Here is a 14,296-nt window from a genome sequence, read left to right as displayed (position 1 = left end):
AGAGCAAGAAAGCAAAGAAATACGGCAAAACGTGGAAGCGTGTCTAGGAAAGAACTGGCTGTGGCTGTTAGCTCATGGAACGCCTGGAATCACACAGATAAGGCTGCATTTTTGTGAGAGTTGTACTGCCAAAAGTGCATCCGCCTGCATTAAAGGAGACCGGATTCGAGACTTAATATCACTCTGTACCTCCCCTAATGTTTAAAAGCGAATTTTAAAGCTTTTAGGGCTACTTTAGTTGTAGAAAAGGAAGACTTCCTCAGAGAGCAAAGCCCGGGGTCATGGAGAGCCATGGGTAGGTCAGCTACACGCAGCAGGCAGAATCAGGGTCTAATCGGGGTGCTGGTCTAATCGGGGTGCTGAACATGTCTGCTCAGAGGACTGCCTGGCGTCTACCGTGGCTTCCCATCCCTTCGCTTTCCAAACCGTGTGCCGGTTGCAGCTCTCCTAGCTCTGTCCTACTGTTACGTACTGAGGGTGCGCGGGGTAGATGCCTCGCGTTTAGAAAAAAAGAGTCACATCTGGAGCTGATACAGAGTCGACTACGAATCACCCAGAACCTGGAAAGTGAGCTTGACATACTGCGACTAGATGAGTCTTTAGGATTGTCCCCCCTTAAGGGGAAAAATGAGGAAATTCTGCCTGGGGTGGGCAGGGTAGGGGGAGACAGTAAGCCAAACATTTGGTGAACAGAAAGGAGCCTGCTAGAGTCATTGGTGTTTGTTCCGCAAATATTCCCGGCTCTCTCCCTTCCAGACACTCGGCTGGAGTCAAGTCGGACCTCACCACGTGACTTGCTCCGGCCAACGACAGCCGAGCAGAAGCGCAGTAGGTCACTTCCAGGTGGACGATTCGAGAGCCAGTGAATGGTTGGTTTGCTGCCTTCTCTCCCCCAGCCAAGATAGCAATGAGAAGCACGGGTCAAGAAGAAGCCTTCCTCAGCCCAAGTCCTCAAGTGTCCACCATGAGCAGAACTCCCCTGCAGACCCAGAGTGGGGCATGTAGCATGAGCAAGAAATAAACTTCCCTGGGGTAAGTCACTGAGATGTCAGGCTTGTTTGTTAGGGGAGCAGAGCCCAGCCTTTCCTGACTGATACTGGCAGTGACAGATGAGGCAGGAGAGCAGGATGGGACTGTGAAAGACCCCTTCTCTCAGGCAAACGCCTCTCTGAACTCTTTCCTGATCATAAAGGGGAGCCATGAAAGCTTTCAAGCAGGGGCGTTAACATGAACAAATCTGTTACTTTTTGGATGAAATAGGCTACTTCTCAACATAAGGAGAAAAGAAGCCTGCTAAACCACATAAGGCAGAGAGAAACACACAGAACCCTTAGGCAAAAGATATATAGAGAGAGACAGAGACAGAGACAGAGAGACAGAGTCAGGCGTGGTCATTTCTTCTTCCACACCATCCAAGTGCCATTTCCCCCACAGCTAGTACAAGAAAGTCTCCCAGAGCGGAGCAGATACAAGGGAATGTAACACAGACCTGAGCTCGATTTCCTGTTGTCTGTGTGACCTGAGCCAGATACTCAACCTCTCTGGGCCTAGTTCCTCACATGTTAAATCCAAATAATAATATATGCAGCTGGACACAGTTGTAAGAAGAAACAGCATATTTCAATTCCTCAGGTGAATGCCTGGCTGGTGGTAGGTGTTTAACACGTGAAATTTATTTTTGCTCCCGTTGACATACAAAATCATTGAGAACACCAGCTCCCTGATTACAAAAGAAAATGACTCAGGGCCACAGAATAGAGAACGTCTCCTCCTTGAGAAAAGTAACTGGAATTGTCATCACTGTATCCCTAACACACACACCCCCCCCCCCACCTCCATGCCCAGTGCTCACAGGAGCCGCTGGGTTTTCCTCTGCTGCCTGAGAAAATGAGAGGAGTGAAGAAAAGACTTCCCTGACATTAGTTGCTGTTGGGCCATTGAATCTGAACTCTCAGAGCCACAAATACCCTAAAGCTCTGGGCTATAAACCCAAGGCTGAATTCCCCTAAGTGCAGAAGCTGAAAAGCCAGAATTAGAAGCTACGTATGTAAATTGCTGCAGTTCCAACTTCTTGCCCCAGTCCTCAACAGGAGGCACGGGAAAGTGCTGACTTCTGCTCCTTTCGTCCCGGCTTCCTCCCCTCACTGCTCCTCACAGGAGCACACCTGCTCCTGCCAACTCACACTCCTATCCTGGCATTCCATCGAGGCTCTGGGAAACCCTGAGGCGGGGCAGGGAAGGGGGCTGTTAGGCGACCGCCTCCCGGCCTGGAGGCGATGATGCTGCACTATCTCAGCCCTGTGAGGTGGGTCTCACCGGCCCCACTTGCAGCTCTGAAGGATCCCCAGAGAAGTTCGGCGATTTGTTCACGTCACACCCTGGCAGCTCTGGCCACGAGAGAACCCACGATTCCCGAGTTCAGTATTCTTTCCGCCATACACTTTTGTCCCGAAGGGGTGCGGGGTAGGGGGAGAATAGAATAACAACCGCGGAAAAGGAACCACTTATATGTGTCTAGCGCTTCCTAGAGGCTACCCAGGATATGGGCCCACCACCCGGCCGGAGCGGCGAGATTTTAAATCCTGGTCCTATCCCTGACTCGCTCACTCGTTGCGTGACTTTTGCTGAGTGTCTCACGTTCTCGTTTTCCTGTAAGCAAATCAGGACCGGAGGGTGTGTGCGTGTGTCTGTGTGTGTGTGCGTGCGTGTGTGCGTGTGTGTAAAGTGTGTCTAAAGTGTGCTGGCATGTTGTGCGGGGGCGGGTAGTAGACGATCACCGGGGTTCCCCAAGTTTCAGATTCCCTATACGCTCGTTCACAACTGGAAGCTGAATTGCCCCCCAATTCCACCCCCTATAAAAAAAACTTCGCCATCGAAGCAAAACTGTGAACCCTCGCACCCCTTTTCCCTTGGTTTGGAGAGGGCATTAAGGGGTGCAACGCGGACTTAGCTGAGCGCCCAGTTTGGAGCAATACAAATAACTTGGTTTCTAGGCGCAGCCAGACAGCAGCGCTGTCCGTCGCTCATGAACTTGACCGGGAGACAAACTTCGGAGCGTCCTCAACGTGGGGGGCCCACTGTCTCGAGACCGCCCCTCAACTTAAGCCCACTTTCGCTCGCCCCCACAGGGGACTTAACAGAGCCACCTTAAGGGCGGTGCTCCCGCCCCCCGGAAGTGCGGGGGGGCACAGAGCCTGGCGCTCGGCCTCCAGCCCTGCACCGAGGCGAAGTGCCCGTGGAGGACAACGAGCCCCCCAAGTGGGGAAACACCTCCCTCCACCCCGCGCCCTTGGCCGCAGACACCTGGCCGGGTTCCCGAGCCTTCCGGGTGCCTGCATCTCCTGCCTTCCCGCCCGAGCCCTGAACTTGAGCCCGCTTCGGTCAGAGGCGGCGAGAGCCCGCGTCCGCCCGGCTCGCGGCAGCCACAGTCACTAGACAGTCAAACCCCAAGACGTCAGCCCACAATGCACCGGGCGGGCCGGGAAAGACGCGCCGGGGAGGGGAGAGGGAAGAGCCGGGCGCGAGTCGCGCTGGAGGGGGAGGGGGAGAGGAGGAGAAAGAAGGGCCCAACTGTAGGAGGGCAGCGGTGCATTACCTCATCCCGTGAGCCTCCGCGGGTCCAGAGAAGAATCTTCTAGGGTGGGGTCTCCATGGCGACGGGCGGGCCCGCCCCCTTGAGAGCGACGCGAGCCAATGGGAAGGCCTTGGGGTGACATCATGGGCTATTTTTAGGGGTTGACTGGTAGCAGATAAGTGTTGAGCTCGGGCTGGATAAGGGCTCAGAGTTGCACTGAGTGTGGCTGAAGCAGCGAGGCGGGAGTGGAGGTGCGCGGACTCAGGGAGACGGACAGATACAGGCAGGCAGGCAAGACGGCAGCAGAGTCCGAGCTGCAAATCTTATTTTCTTTTCCATTTTCTCACCAACTGCCCAGAGCTAGCGCCTGTGGCTCCCGGGCTGGTGTTTTGGGGAGCGTCCGGAGAGCCCCTTCTCCAGCCGCCCCCAGGAGGAGAGCCCCGCTTCCCCGGAGCTGGTGACAGCGCAGAGAGCGGCGACAGTCTGTCCGGGGAAGTCCAGAGAGCCGCTGCAGCGGCAAAGAACTTTCCTGACCAGGCGGACAGGGGACAAGTGGCCCGAGTCCCGGAGCGAACTTTTGCAAAGCTTTCCTGCGCCTGAAGCTGCCGCGGCGGCGAAGACAGGAAGGCGGCGGAGAGAGGAGACCAAGGAGGGACGTGCGCTCAGTTTCACTCGCACCGGTTGCTGAACTTGGGCGAGCGCGAGCCGCGGCTGCCCGGCGCCCCCTCCCCCTCGCAGCGGAGGAGGGGACAGTCGTCGGAGTCCGGGCGGCAGACACCCGCTGCCGGCCGGCCACCGCGGGATCGACGCTGACTGCCGCCGCCGGCAGGGCCGCTGTCGCCGGGAAGCGTGTTCGTCTGCGGGCTCCCAGGGACGGCTGCGCCAAGAGCGCTCCGTGAGCGACCGCGACTTTTCAAAGCTGAGCAGCGCGCGCGAGCTGACAAGTTAAGAGTGCTGGCGGCATCTGAACCCTGAGCGCCTGGGAGCGAGCCGGTGAGCAGGGCGCAGGGGGGAGGACAGCCGGCGGGTGCGCGCGCCCCTCGAGAAACTTTCCCTGCCCAGGGCCCCGGGAGGGGTGTCCTCCGCTCGCCAGCGCGCTGTTGCGGCCCCGAAACTTCTGCGCGCAGCCCAAACTAACCCCACGTGAAGTGACGGACTGTTCTATGACTGCAAAGATGGAAACGACCTTCTACGACGATGCCCTCAACGCCTCGTTCCTCCAGTCCGAGAGCGGTGCCTACGGCTACAGTAACCCCAAGATCCTGAAGCAGAGCATGACCCTGAACCTGGCCGACCCGGTGGGCAGCCTGAAGCCGCACCTCCGGGCCAAGAACTCGGACCTCCTCACCTCGCCCGACGTGGGGCTGCTCAAGCTGGCCTCGCCCGAGCTGGAGCGCCTGATAATCCAGTCCAGCAACGGGCACATCACCACCACGCCGACCCCCACGCAGTTCCTGTGCCCCAAGAACGTGACAGACGAGCAGGAGGGCTTCGCCGAGGGTTTCGTGCGCGCCCTGGCCGAACTGCACAGCCAGAACACGCTGCCCAGCGTCACGTCGGCGGCGCAGCCGGTCAGCGGGGCGGGCATGGTGGCTCCGGCGGTGGCTTCCGCGGCGGGCGGCAGCGGCAGCGGTGGCTTCAGCGCCAGCCTGCACAGCGAGCCGCCGGTCTACGCCAACCTCAGCAACTTCAACCCGGGCGCTCTGAGCAGCGGCGGTGGGGCGCCCTCCTACGGCGCGGCCGGCCTGGCCTTTCCCGCGCAGCCCCAGCAGCAGCAGCAGCCCCCGCAGCCGCCGCACCACCTGCCCCAGCAGATCCCCGTGCAGCACCCGCGGCTGCAGGCCCTGAAGGAGGAGCCGCAGACGGTGCCCGAGATGCCCGGGGAAACGCCGCCCCTGTCCCCCATCGACATGGAGTCGCAGGAGAGGATCAAGGCGGAGAGGAAGCGCATGAGGAACCGCATCGCTGCCTCCAAGTGCCGGAAAAGGAAGCTGGAGAGGATCGCCCGGCTGGAGGAAAAAGTGAAAACCTTGAAAGCGCAGAACTCGGAGCTGGCGTCCACGGCCAATATGCTCAGGGAACAGGTGGCACAGCTTAAACAGAAAGTCATGAACCACGTTAACAGTGGGTGCCAACTCATGCTAACGCAGCAGTTGCAAACGTTTTGAGGAGAGGCTGTTGGGGGCTGAGGGGCAACAGAGAAAAAAAAATTCACCCAGAGAGACAGACTTGAGAACTTGACAAGTTGAGAGAGAAAGAGAGAGAGAAAAGTGTCCAAGGACTAAAGCCAAGGGTATCCAAGTTGGACTGGGCGGCGTCCTGACGGCGCCCCCAGTGTGCACGAGTGGGAAGGACTTGGCGCGCCCTCCCTTGGCGTGGGGCCAGGGAGCGGCTGCCTGCGGGCTGCCCCGCTTTGCGGATGGGCTGTCCCCGCGCGAACAGAACGTTAGACTTTTCTTTAACATTGACCAAGAACTGCATGGACCTAACATTCGATCTCATTCAGTATTAAAGGGGGGAGGGGGAGGGGTTACAAACTGCAATAGAGACTGTAGATTGCTTCTGTAGTACTCCTTAAGAACACAAAGTAGGGGGGGAGGGGGTTGGGGGAGGGGAGGCGGGAGGGAGTTTGTGAGCGCGAGGCTGAGCCTGCAGATGAACTCTTTCTGGCCTGCCTTCCTTAACTGTGTATGTACATATATATATTTTTTAATTTGATGAAAGCTGATTACTGTCAATAAACAGCTTCATGCCTTTGTAAGTTATTTCATGTTTGTTTGTTTGGGTGTCCTGCCCAGTGTTGTTTGTAAATAAGAGATTTGGAGCACTCTGAGTTTACCATTTGTAATAAAGTATATAATTTTTTTATGTTTTGTTCCTGAAAATTCCAGAAAGGATATTTAAGAAAATACAATAAAATATTGAAAAAGTACCCCTCCCACAACCTCTTTTCTGCATTACCTACGGATTACCTATCTAGATGGAGTCGAAAGAGTTCAAAGAGTCAACTAAAATCACTCTCAGTGCTTCGTACTATCAGGCAGTGAAAACTGTTCTCTGCTGGACTTGAGAATAACTGTAGCTGAAGCTCTCATCAACTTATACTCTTCCCTCCCCCAACAATCCATATAGAGTTGCTTACAAAGGATAGTGTGGCCCTTCAGAAGGCTGAGGAAAGGGAGGTTGTGGTGGAGGGGAACAGACAGCCCACTGGGAAGTCAAAGAACTTAAAAGTCTGGTTCATACCGAGTGGCATGTGCTGTGACCATTTATGATGTTAGCAGAAATTTCAGAGTAGCTGCGAATTCTCAAATGAGGAACAGTGGCAGATTTTTACAAAAGATGTATCCTTCCAATTTGGAATCTTTAACAATCCCTAGATAAAAAAGATGGTCTTTGCTTATGAATATTTATAACAGCATTCTTGTCACAATAAACGTATTCAAATACCAATAACAGATCTTGAATTCCTTTCCCTTTACTACTTTTTTCTTCCCAAGCTCTACACTGAAGCTTTTCTTTTCAGTTGCTGGGGTTAACATTACTGCCAGCTAAAGTTACTGGGTAATTAAGAAGCAAAGAATTTAGGAAGAGTCAACACAGAATTTGCAATCTGGATGAAACATTCTCCCAGTTTCATTAATATTCCCCCCCCCTCCTCCTCCCCACTCCCCTACTCTCTCTGTCTCTCTGAAGTAAACACCTATACTTAGACAAATTACCACTATAGCCATTTGCCATTTGGGATTCTTCTGCAGTTTATTTCTTAATTTGTTTCTAAAATAACCAGCCTTGTTTAAGTTATTACTACAGAATCAGCCTTAAAAGATGGTAATCTATACAACATGGAAAAGATTCATACAAGAAAACATGAACACGAACACAACGATGACATGTGTAAATCAAACCTTAGCTCTGGGGAAATGGCAAGCTTAAATTCTGTCTACAGGTATAACTTAGGAGATCAACAAGGCAGTATGCAACAAGGGAACAATTTTTGCTTGGTTGCTCTTCATCCCAAGAGCTAGTATGACTATCAAGCAGCAAAAGCAATTTGATATCCAGGAATATTTCACAAACCACTAATTGAGGCAGGGCTGTCTGCTCATTAGCAGTGCTCCAGTACCCAACAGGTCTGAGAGTGCTAATATCCTGCCTGTGGCTGTAAATCCAAAGACAAAGAGTTTCTCCTTAGGAGTGTATCTAGGAGTGGAAGAGATTGGACAGATTTGTAAGCTATCAGATCCACTCCGTTGTAATAACACTTCTTTAACAAAGGGTTACTGGGAGCAGAGCCGAGTTTGCCAAAGAGTGAATTTGCCTATGTCAGCAACCCGGAAGGTGAGTTGATTTTGACCATATGTAGGAATAGTCAGCAGAGGGACAATAAAGCACTTTGGGGTGGGGCTCTATGGAAGCTAAACAAGAGCCAACTAGAAAAAATAAGCAGGCTGGGGAATTAATTACCTGCAAAGGTAGACTAAGCCCAGACAACAGAGCAGCACAGAAAAGCCACACCACTCCCCAGCTTTATTTAGATTCCAAGTGTTTAAAAAAAAAAAAAAAAAAAAGGCAGCCTGAAATTCAGGCCTCTCCCCACACTTGTTTGTTTCAACTAACATTCTAAATGTGTGTACATATATATATATGTGTGTGTGTGTGTGTGTGTATGTATATATGCGTGTGTGTGTGTGTGTGTGTGTGTGTGTATATATATATCCCTGAAATTCTAACCATTCTAACAAAAGGGGTAACAAAAAAAAAAAAAACAAAAAAAAACATTGTGGTTGAGGAAATTAACCAATGACCTTTGGAGACAGAAAAATCAGCTAATTACTTGTAGACACACAAAAGTTAATTTTATTTTGGCACTCAGTGAGTTATTATTAATGGAGATGAAGCTAGTGGCACCTAAAACCATTAATTCACTTCTGATCTGTTTTATATATGTGTATTTCCATCAGAGATTCTTAACGCTTTGTGTCCATTGGGGCAGAGGGTTCATGAACTCAATGAAAATGCCTACAAAATCGTATATATGTGTACGTGCATACACACGCTCCCTTGGGGGAAGAAATCATTAGCTTTTATTTGGTTTTCATAGAGTCCCATGACTCAAAAATGTTTAGTAATTCCTAAACTTAAGGCCTACACACTCACTATGAGAAACTTACCTTTGTGTGAGTCTGAATCCCATATGCCTTTTCACCCTTCCATGCTTCTGCTTGTGCTCATCCATCTACCCAGAATACCTTTCCATCTGGTTCAGCTGATGAATCCTACTCATTCCTCATGGCTTGGCACACAGCACCTTCTCTATGAAGCACTCCTTGCTAACTCTTATCTTCAGGTGGAACGAATATTCCCACTGAGCATTCATAACATTTTATCAAAACTTCTATGATAGACTTATCAAAGTATTATTGTGAAACTCTGTGTCTCTTGGCTAGAGCCATATCCCACTCATCTGTGGACCCCAGACTACTAGTACAGTGCCTGGTACTAGGAGATGTTTATAAAACAACAAATGTGTGATGAGTGAACAAGCAATTGAACTTAAAACCTCCTCCAAAATAATTCCAGATCTCAATTTCTTCTAGTGAAATATACCTCATCCATTTCCAGGTATGCAACTCCAGATGGATTGAAGACCCCCAGAAAATTCAAGCCCAGCCAATTTTCAGTGAACGTTCTAAAGTCCAGTTTTCAATGAGTGTTCTTAAAATCATTACACTGTTAGCATATTCTTACAGCCACACAAGGTCCATTCTCCCCTCTGCTAATGCAAGTGGGCATCTTACATAAAATGAGTCAGCCTGAAACATTAGGCGTGGAGGTGGGAATGGGCAAGGATACTATGTAACCATTAAGCAGGCACAAAAAAATAGTTCCAGATATGGCTTTATCAAAGCAACCACTTCATTGGCAATGGCAGAGAGGACTTTCTGTTTGTAACGTTAATGTATCTCAGGGGTCTCGGAGTTAGCACTTGGTATTTGCTGGATAGAGATAAGGATCATGCTAAAGTGTCTATTCCCCATGTCTTTTTATTGTCAGAGAAGATATGCATTGGTGGAACTAAGAGAAAAAGACAATGTCCTTTACTCTGTCCTACCCTTGCTTCCATGGGTCTTCTATATGGGTCAAGTGGAGTGTTGTGGAAGATGGGAACATGTTAGAATATGGGCTAGCCACAGAATGTGAAATTATTTCCTCCTAACTCTGGACTCTGGTCCCAGTTGTTTGCTTGTGGACTTCTGACATCCCAAAGAAGGGCATTCCCCCAGGCCTGGGTCTCATTGAGGCCCTATGCTGAGCATGGGGGTTCAACGATGAGCAAGACACAATCCCTGTTCTCCAGGAACTCCCAGTCTGGTGGGGAGAAGTGTAGAGATGAAGCACAAAGAGGTGCCAGATCTGGAAAGGAGGAACCGTTATCAGGATAGACTTCAGAGGAGAAGTGACATCTGAGCTGAGCCAGTGGAACTCACCAGGAAAGGAAGGTTGGAGGAGGAACTTGTGTGCAAGGGCACAGGGGCATTGGAAAACATGGCGTGTTCGGGAAGCTGTAAGCTGGAAATGAATGTATGAGAAGAAAAATGAAGGGAGATTTGAAGCAGGAAAGTTGAGGTGTCAGGTTGTGAAGTAATATCCATTCCATGCTGAGTTTGGCTGTCACCCTCTAGATGACAGAGAAATGTAGAAGAAAGCAGAGCAGGGTAATGGACTGTCAGCTTGAGAAAGATTCTTGCTGGTAACAGTTTGGATGATGCACTGGGGGAGAGGAGAGGCTGGGTAAGGAGGATAATACCAAGGACAGGATTCAGTTTAATTTAGAAGGTCCGTGGTCTTTAACGCCGCCCTGGGGTTGGGGGAGAGATGGGGAGGAGATAACGGGGGCCCAGCTCCGTTATGCCACATTTCTTCCTACACAACCTCCTGGCAAGCTAGGCCTGCGGAGGGATATCAGGAAGTTCACGCGACACCTTTGCTATTTGTCCTGAACTTAAGCTTTTCTCTTCACTGGGTCGACTTGACATCTAAAAGAAAATCCTCTTATAAAATGGTCCAGAGGCCACCTGCTTAGTGTCAGGATGCTCAAATAAACAGATGTAAAAGACAAAGACTTGTGACCTCACCACTGCAGGCAGGACCCAAGCCTGATTTTATCTTGTCCCCCATAATTGACTAAGCTCCGTGGGACTAACTGACCCAAACTATACAAACATTTCGACGCAAATGAAGAGACCAGTGTTTTTACTTACATTGGGGAATTGCATGATTAACACCTTACATTCATGCGACACTCATTTTATTCATCAAGCAGCACTAAATTTCTATTTTGTGCCAGGCACCAGGAATACGATGGAGAGTGAGATCCACAGGATGCCTCCCCTTTTGGAGTTTTTATTCTGTAAGAGACACAGGAAATCGAAATCACCACTAAATGTATGATTCTACACTTTGACAAGCACAGTGAAGAATTACTGAGCACCGTGAAAGAGAAAAACTATCCAAACTGGACCGGAGGGGTGGGGGGGGGGGGGGAAGGCCTTTCTACAGAAATACGGGAATTGACACTTCCTAGATGATGAGTTCATCAGGTGAAGAGCAGAAGAGAAGGGGCAGCAGGTGGAGGTGCAGCATGAGGGAAAGCTTGGGAATGATTTCTGGGCACCCTAGGGGTCAAGAGATGGTCGGCTTTCCTGGAGCAGAGTGAGCAAAGGAAGCTTGATGCGCAATGCGATTTGTACCAGTTCACACTCCTATCATTTCCAAAGTACTTTTGTCCCTTCCGTCTCATTTCATTTTCACCACTGCTCTGGCTACGTCGTTGTTAGAGGCCGTGTCTCGCGGACACAGTGACTGAGGCTCTCAGTGAGTCTTAAGAGCTTTTGTCAATGTCCCTCAACCACTGGCTGGTTTCAATTAGGCTTCAAGAACCCTACTCTTCTCCTATATTGTTCCAGGAACCAGATGCCCTGGTGATCCTGGGTTCCTTACCCAGAGCACGTCCCTGCTTCCACATCAAGGACCCCGAGGAACTGAATTAGTCATCAGAAGGTTCTTTGATGTGCACACCATCTGAGCAAAGGTAATCAGATAGTCCCCTGGGATATTTCATCCATGCCACAACAACGGGTAGTGAACTCTCCTTGCCCTGCTGTGAACCCCTCCTCTCTGGAGGGGCCAGAACACTTACAGTCCTGAGAAGCCCTGACAGTTTCTTGCCATGCAAACTTCTTCCATGTACATCCACTGAAGAACAGTGCCTGATGGTTGCCTCGTTATTGGATTACCAGATCATTAATTTACAGCCTTCTTAGGTTATTGCTACTCACTGGCTACCTGGACAGAATGTGTGTATTTCCTAGACCTCAGGACTGTCAGTCCATCAGCAGAAGCTGATGCCTAATCTCTTCCAGAGAGTTGATTCATCCAGGTTCATGCTCAGAGGAAGGGATTTTCCCTGACCTTATTGTAAGTCCTGGAAAAAGGTGGGCAGGAGCCTGGGCTGTTATATAATTGACCACACTAACAGTTAGGATGTTTACAGGGAACAGTAACAGAAGACACAATTTAAACAAGAGGTCCAGACATGAACCAATCCAGGACTCAATGACCTCGTTCACTGACATCATCATGGGCCTGGGGGCTATCTTTTCATGTCACCATTCGTGGTGTGTCAAAGAAGTTCCTTGTGTGGCCTCAGAATGGCTCTGGCAGTTCCTGGCATCATAGGTAAACACAATAATCACTAGCAATGCAAGGATGTTTACTTTAATCTTTCCCTTGGGGCACCTGGGTGGCTCAGTTGGTTAAGCGTCCAACTTCGGCTCAGGTCATGATCTCACGGTTTGTGGGTTCAAGCCCCACATCAGGTTCCGTGCTGACAGCTCAGAACCTGGAATCTGCTTCAGATTCTGTGTCTCTCTCTCTCTGCCCCTCCGCAGCTCAAAATCTTTCTTTCTCTGTGTCTCAAAAATGAGTAAATATTTTTAAAAATTTCTTTTTAATCTTTCTTTTTATTAGCAAGAGAAGCCTTTCCTAGAAGCTGCCCACCTCCACCCCAGTAGACTTCCCCTCACATCCTGTTGGTCAGGAGCAGGTCACATGCATATATCCTGCAAGGGAATGTGACTACCATAATTGGCCTACAGTCATGATTCACCCCTTGGGATCACCTTTTTCTAAGCACATGGGAGAGTGAACACAGAAAGTTATTTTTAAAATAAATAAAAAATCAAGGCTCTGATAGCAAGAAAGAAGTGAGAAGGAGGATGGCTTTTGGGTTGGTGGATGGTCATTAACACCCTACACAAAATATTTCCAGCTCTCCTCTTGGGTACGATGTAGGGTAGTACTTCCCCATCTCCTACCTCCTTGAAGGTGGGTGAGAGGCCATGCAACTTGTGTCAGCCAATGAAATGTGAGCAGGGGTGCCATCTGTCATACCCAGGCAGAAGCCTTAAGGGCAAGTGAGAGATTCAACATGCTTCCTTTTCCCAGCCTTGCCAACTATGGAAGCACAGAGACGGAGTGTCCATTAACCTGGGTCTTTAAATAATGACAATGTAGATCAGCGTCCCTCCCCCTGCCCAGCACATCTACAATAGACATTTAACAGGAGCAAGAACGAAGCCTTTGTTGTTTTAGGACACAGGGATTTGAGAGTTGCTTGTTTCTGTAGCATCGTTTAGCTCTTCCCAACTCCAATAGGAACCAACAGTATCTTCCACAAGTATAATAAAAACACCTGTATAATATTCATAGTAGATACCATTTACCACATTTCTACTATGTAGTAGGCACTGTGCTGGGTCTCACAAGGCAAATGAAAGGGCTGGATTTTGTAGATGGGAAAATGAAGCTTCAGGCCTTGTTCGTGTTCGTGGAGTAAGTGACTGGTGGACGCCCAAGCTGAGTTCAGGTCTTCCTGACCCTAAAGAGCTTATACCGTACACACATGTCCCTACTCCTGAGTAGTAATGCCACATGAATTTATATCCCAATTGAGCCTCACAACCTTCCTGCCACAGACACTGTTATTCTACACTTCACAGGGCTGGGAAGACACTAGAGTCTCTCCCTTTCCGCTCTTCCTCACTACCCTTCCAAATATGTGAAGAATCAAAGTATTTTACGAGTTAGAGGGGACCATGAATTTTGGAGTCAAGTATCTAGGGGTTAAATCCGGGCTCTGCAGTTATACCTGGAGGAGCATGGAGCAAGTGCCTTAACAGTGCCAAGCTTCAATCCCTTCGTTTATGAAAATGAGGCCGGCTGTGGCTACCTCAGAAGGTTACCAGGAGGATCATTTAATGTAGAGCCCTTGTATAGAGTAGGAAAGCAAGAATTAGTCATTTTTCACTGTAGACTTGTTCATTTAAGAAGAAATAATCAGGAACCCCCCACCCCGTACCCCCAGCCAGTGTGCATGCACACACACACACACACACACACACACGCCACCCTAACTGAAATGCAAACATTTCCCACTAAGATTCAACAAGGTCTCAGAGGGCTTGCTTCTTGGTCATATAAGGGCTGGCAGGTCCTCTCTACGGGCTAGAGAAAAGTTTTGTTTCCCCAGCTGCACTCACAGGGGAATGCTCTGCAGGCACGGTATTGGGAACCTGTTTGGCTTGGCTCAGAGGCCTGTCAGCACATTCAGGAAGTGAAGTCAGAGAGAGGCAGGATTTCAAACAGAGCCAGCTGCAC

At 49.9% G+C, this 14,296-nt stretch overlaps 1 protein-coding gene and 1 long non-coding RNA gene across 4 annotated transcripts in view; one reads left to right on the top strand and one right to left on the bottom strand.

Annotated features, from left to right (window-relative positions):
• Window positions 1-3,754: 3,754 nt before the first annotated feature.
• Window positions 3,755-6,448, top strand: JUN (Jun proto-oncogene, AP-1 transcription factor subunit). The gene has a single exon (XM_042997384.1). The coding sequence runs from the start codon at window positions 4,738-4,740 to the stop codon at window positions 5,740-5,742; it is 1,005 nt and encodes a 334-aa protein (XP_042853318.1). The 5' UTR covers window positions 3,755-4,737; the 3' UTR covers window positions 5,743-6,448.
• A 4,421-nt stretch (window positions 6,449-10,869) lies between these two features.
• Window positions 10,870-14,296, bottom strand: part of LOC122241131 — a 37,890-nt gene continuing 34,463 nt past the window's right edge. For 2 of the 3 annotated variants that reach the window (XR_006221114.1, XR_006221116.1), the window contains exons 5-7: window positions 13,788-13,906; window positions 12,955-13,093; window positions 10,870-10,986 (exon numbers count right to left, since the gene is read on the bottom strand). This is a non-coding gene — a long non-coding RNA (uncharacterized LOC122241131). The remainder of the gene's footprint in view (window positions 10,987-12,954; window positions 13,094-13,787; window positions 13,907-14,296) is intronic. The other variant, XR_006221115.1, reaches the window with a different exon arrangement.

Source organism: Panthera tigris, chromosome C1 (genome assembly GCF_018350195.1).
Source record: "Panthera tigris isolate Pti1 chromosome C1, P.tigris_Pti1_mat1.1, whole genome shotgun sequence".
Lineage (NCBI taxonomy): Eukaryota > Metazoa > Chordata > Mammalia > Carnivora > Felidae > Panthera > Panthera tigris.
This window is presented reverse-complemented; position numbering and strand designations above follow the sequence as displayed.

What these genes read in the sequence shown, in the direction of transcription:
- JUN (XM_042997384.1), top strand. Translation starts at nt 4,738, where the DNA reads ATGACTGCAAAGATGGAAACGACCTTCTACGACGATGCCCTCAACGCC.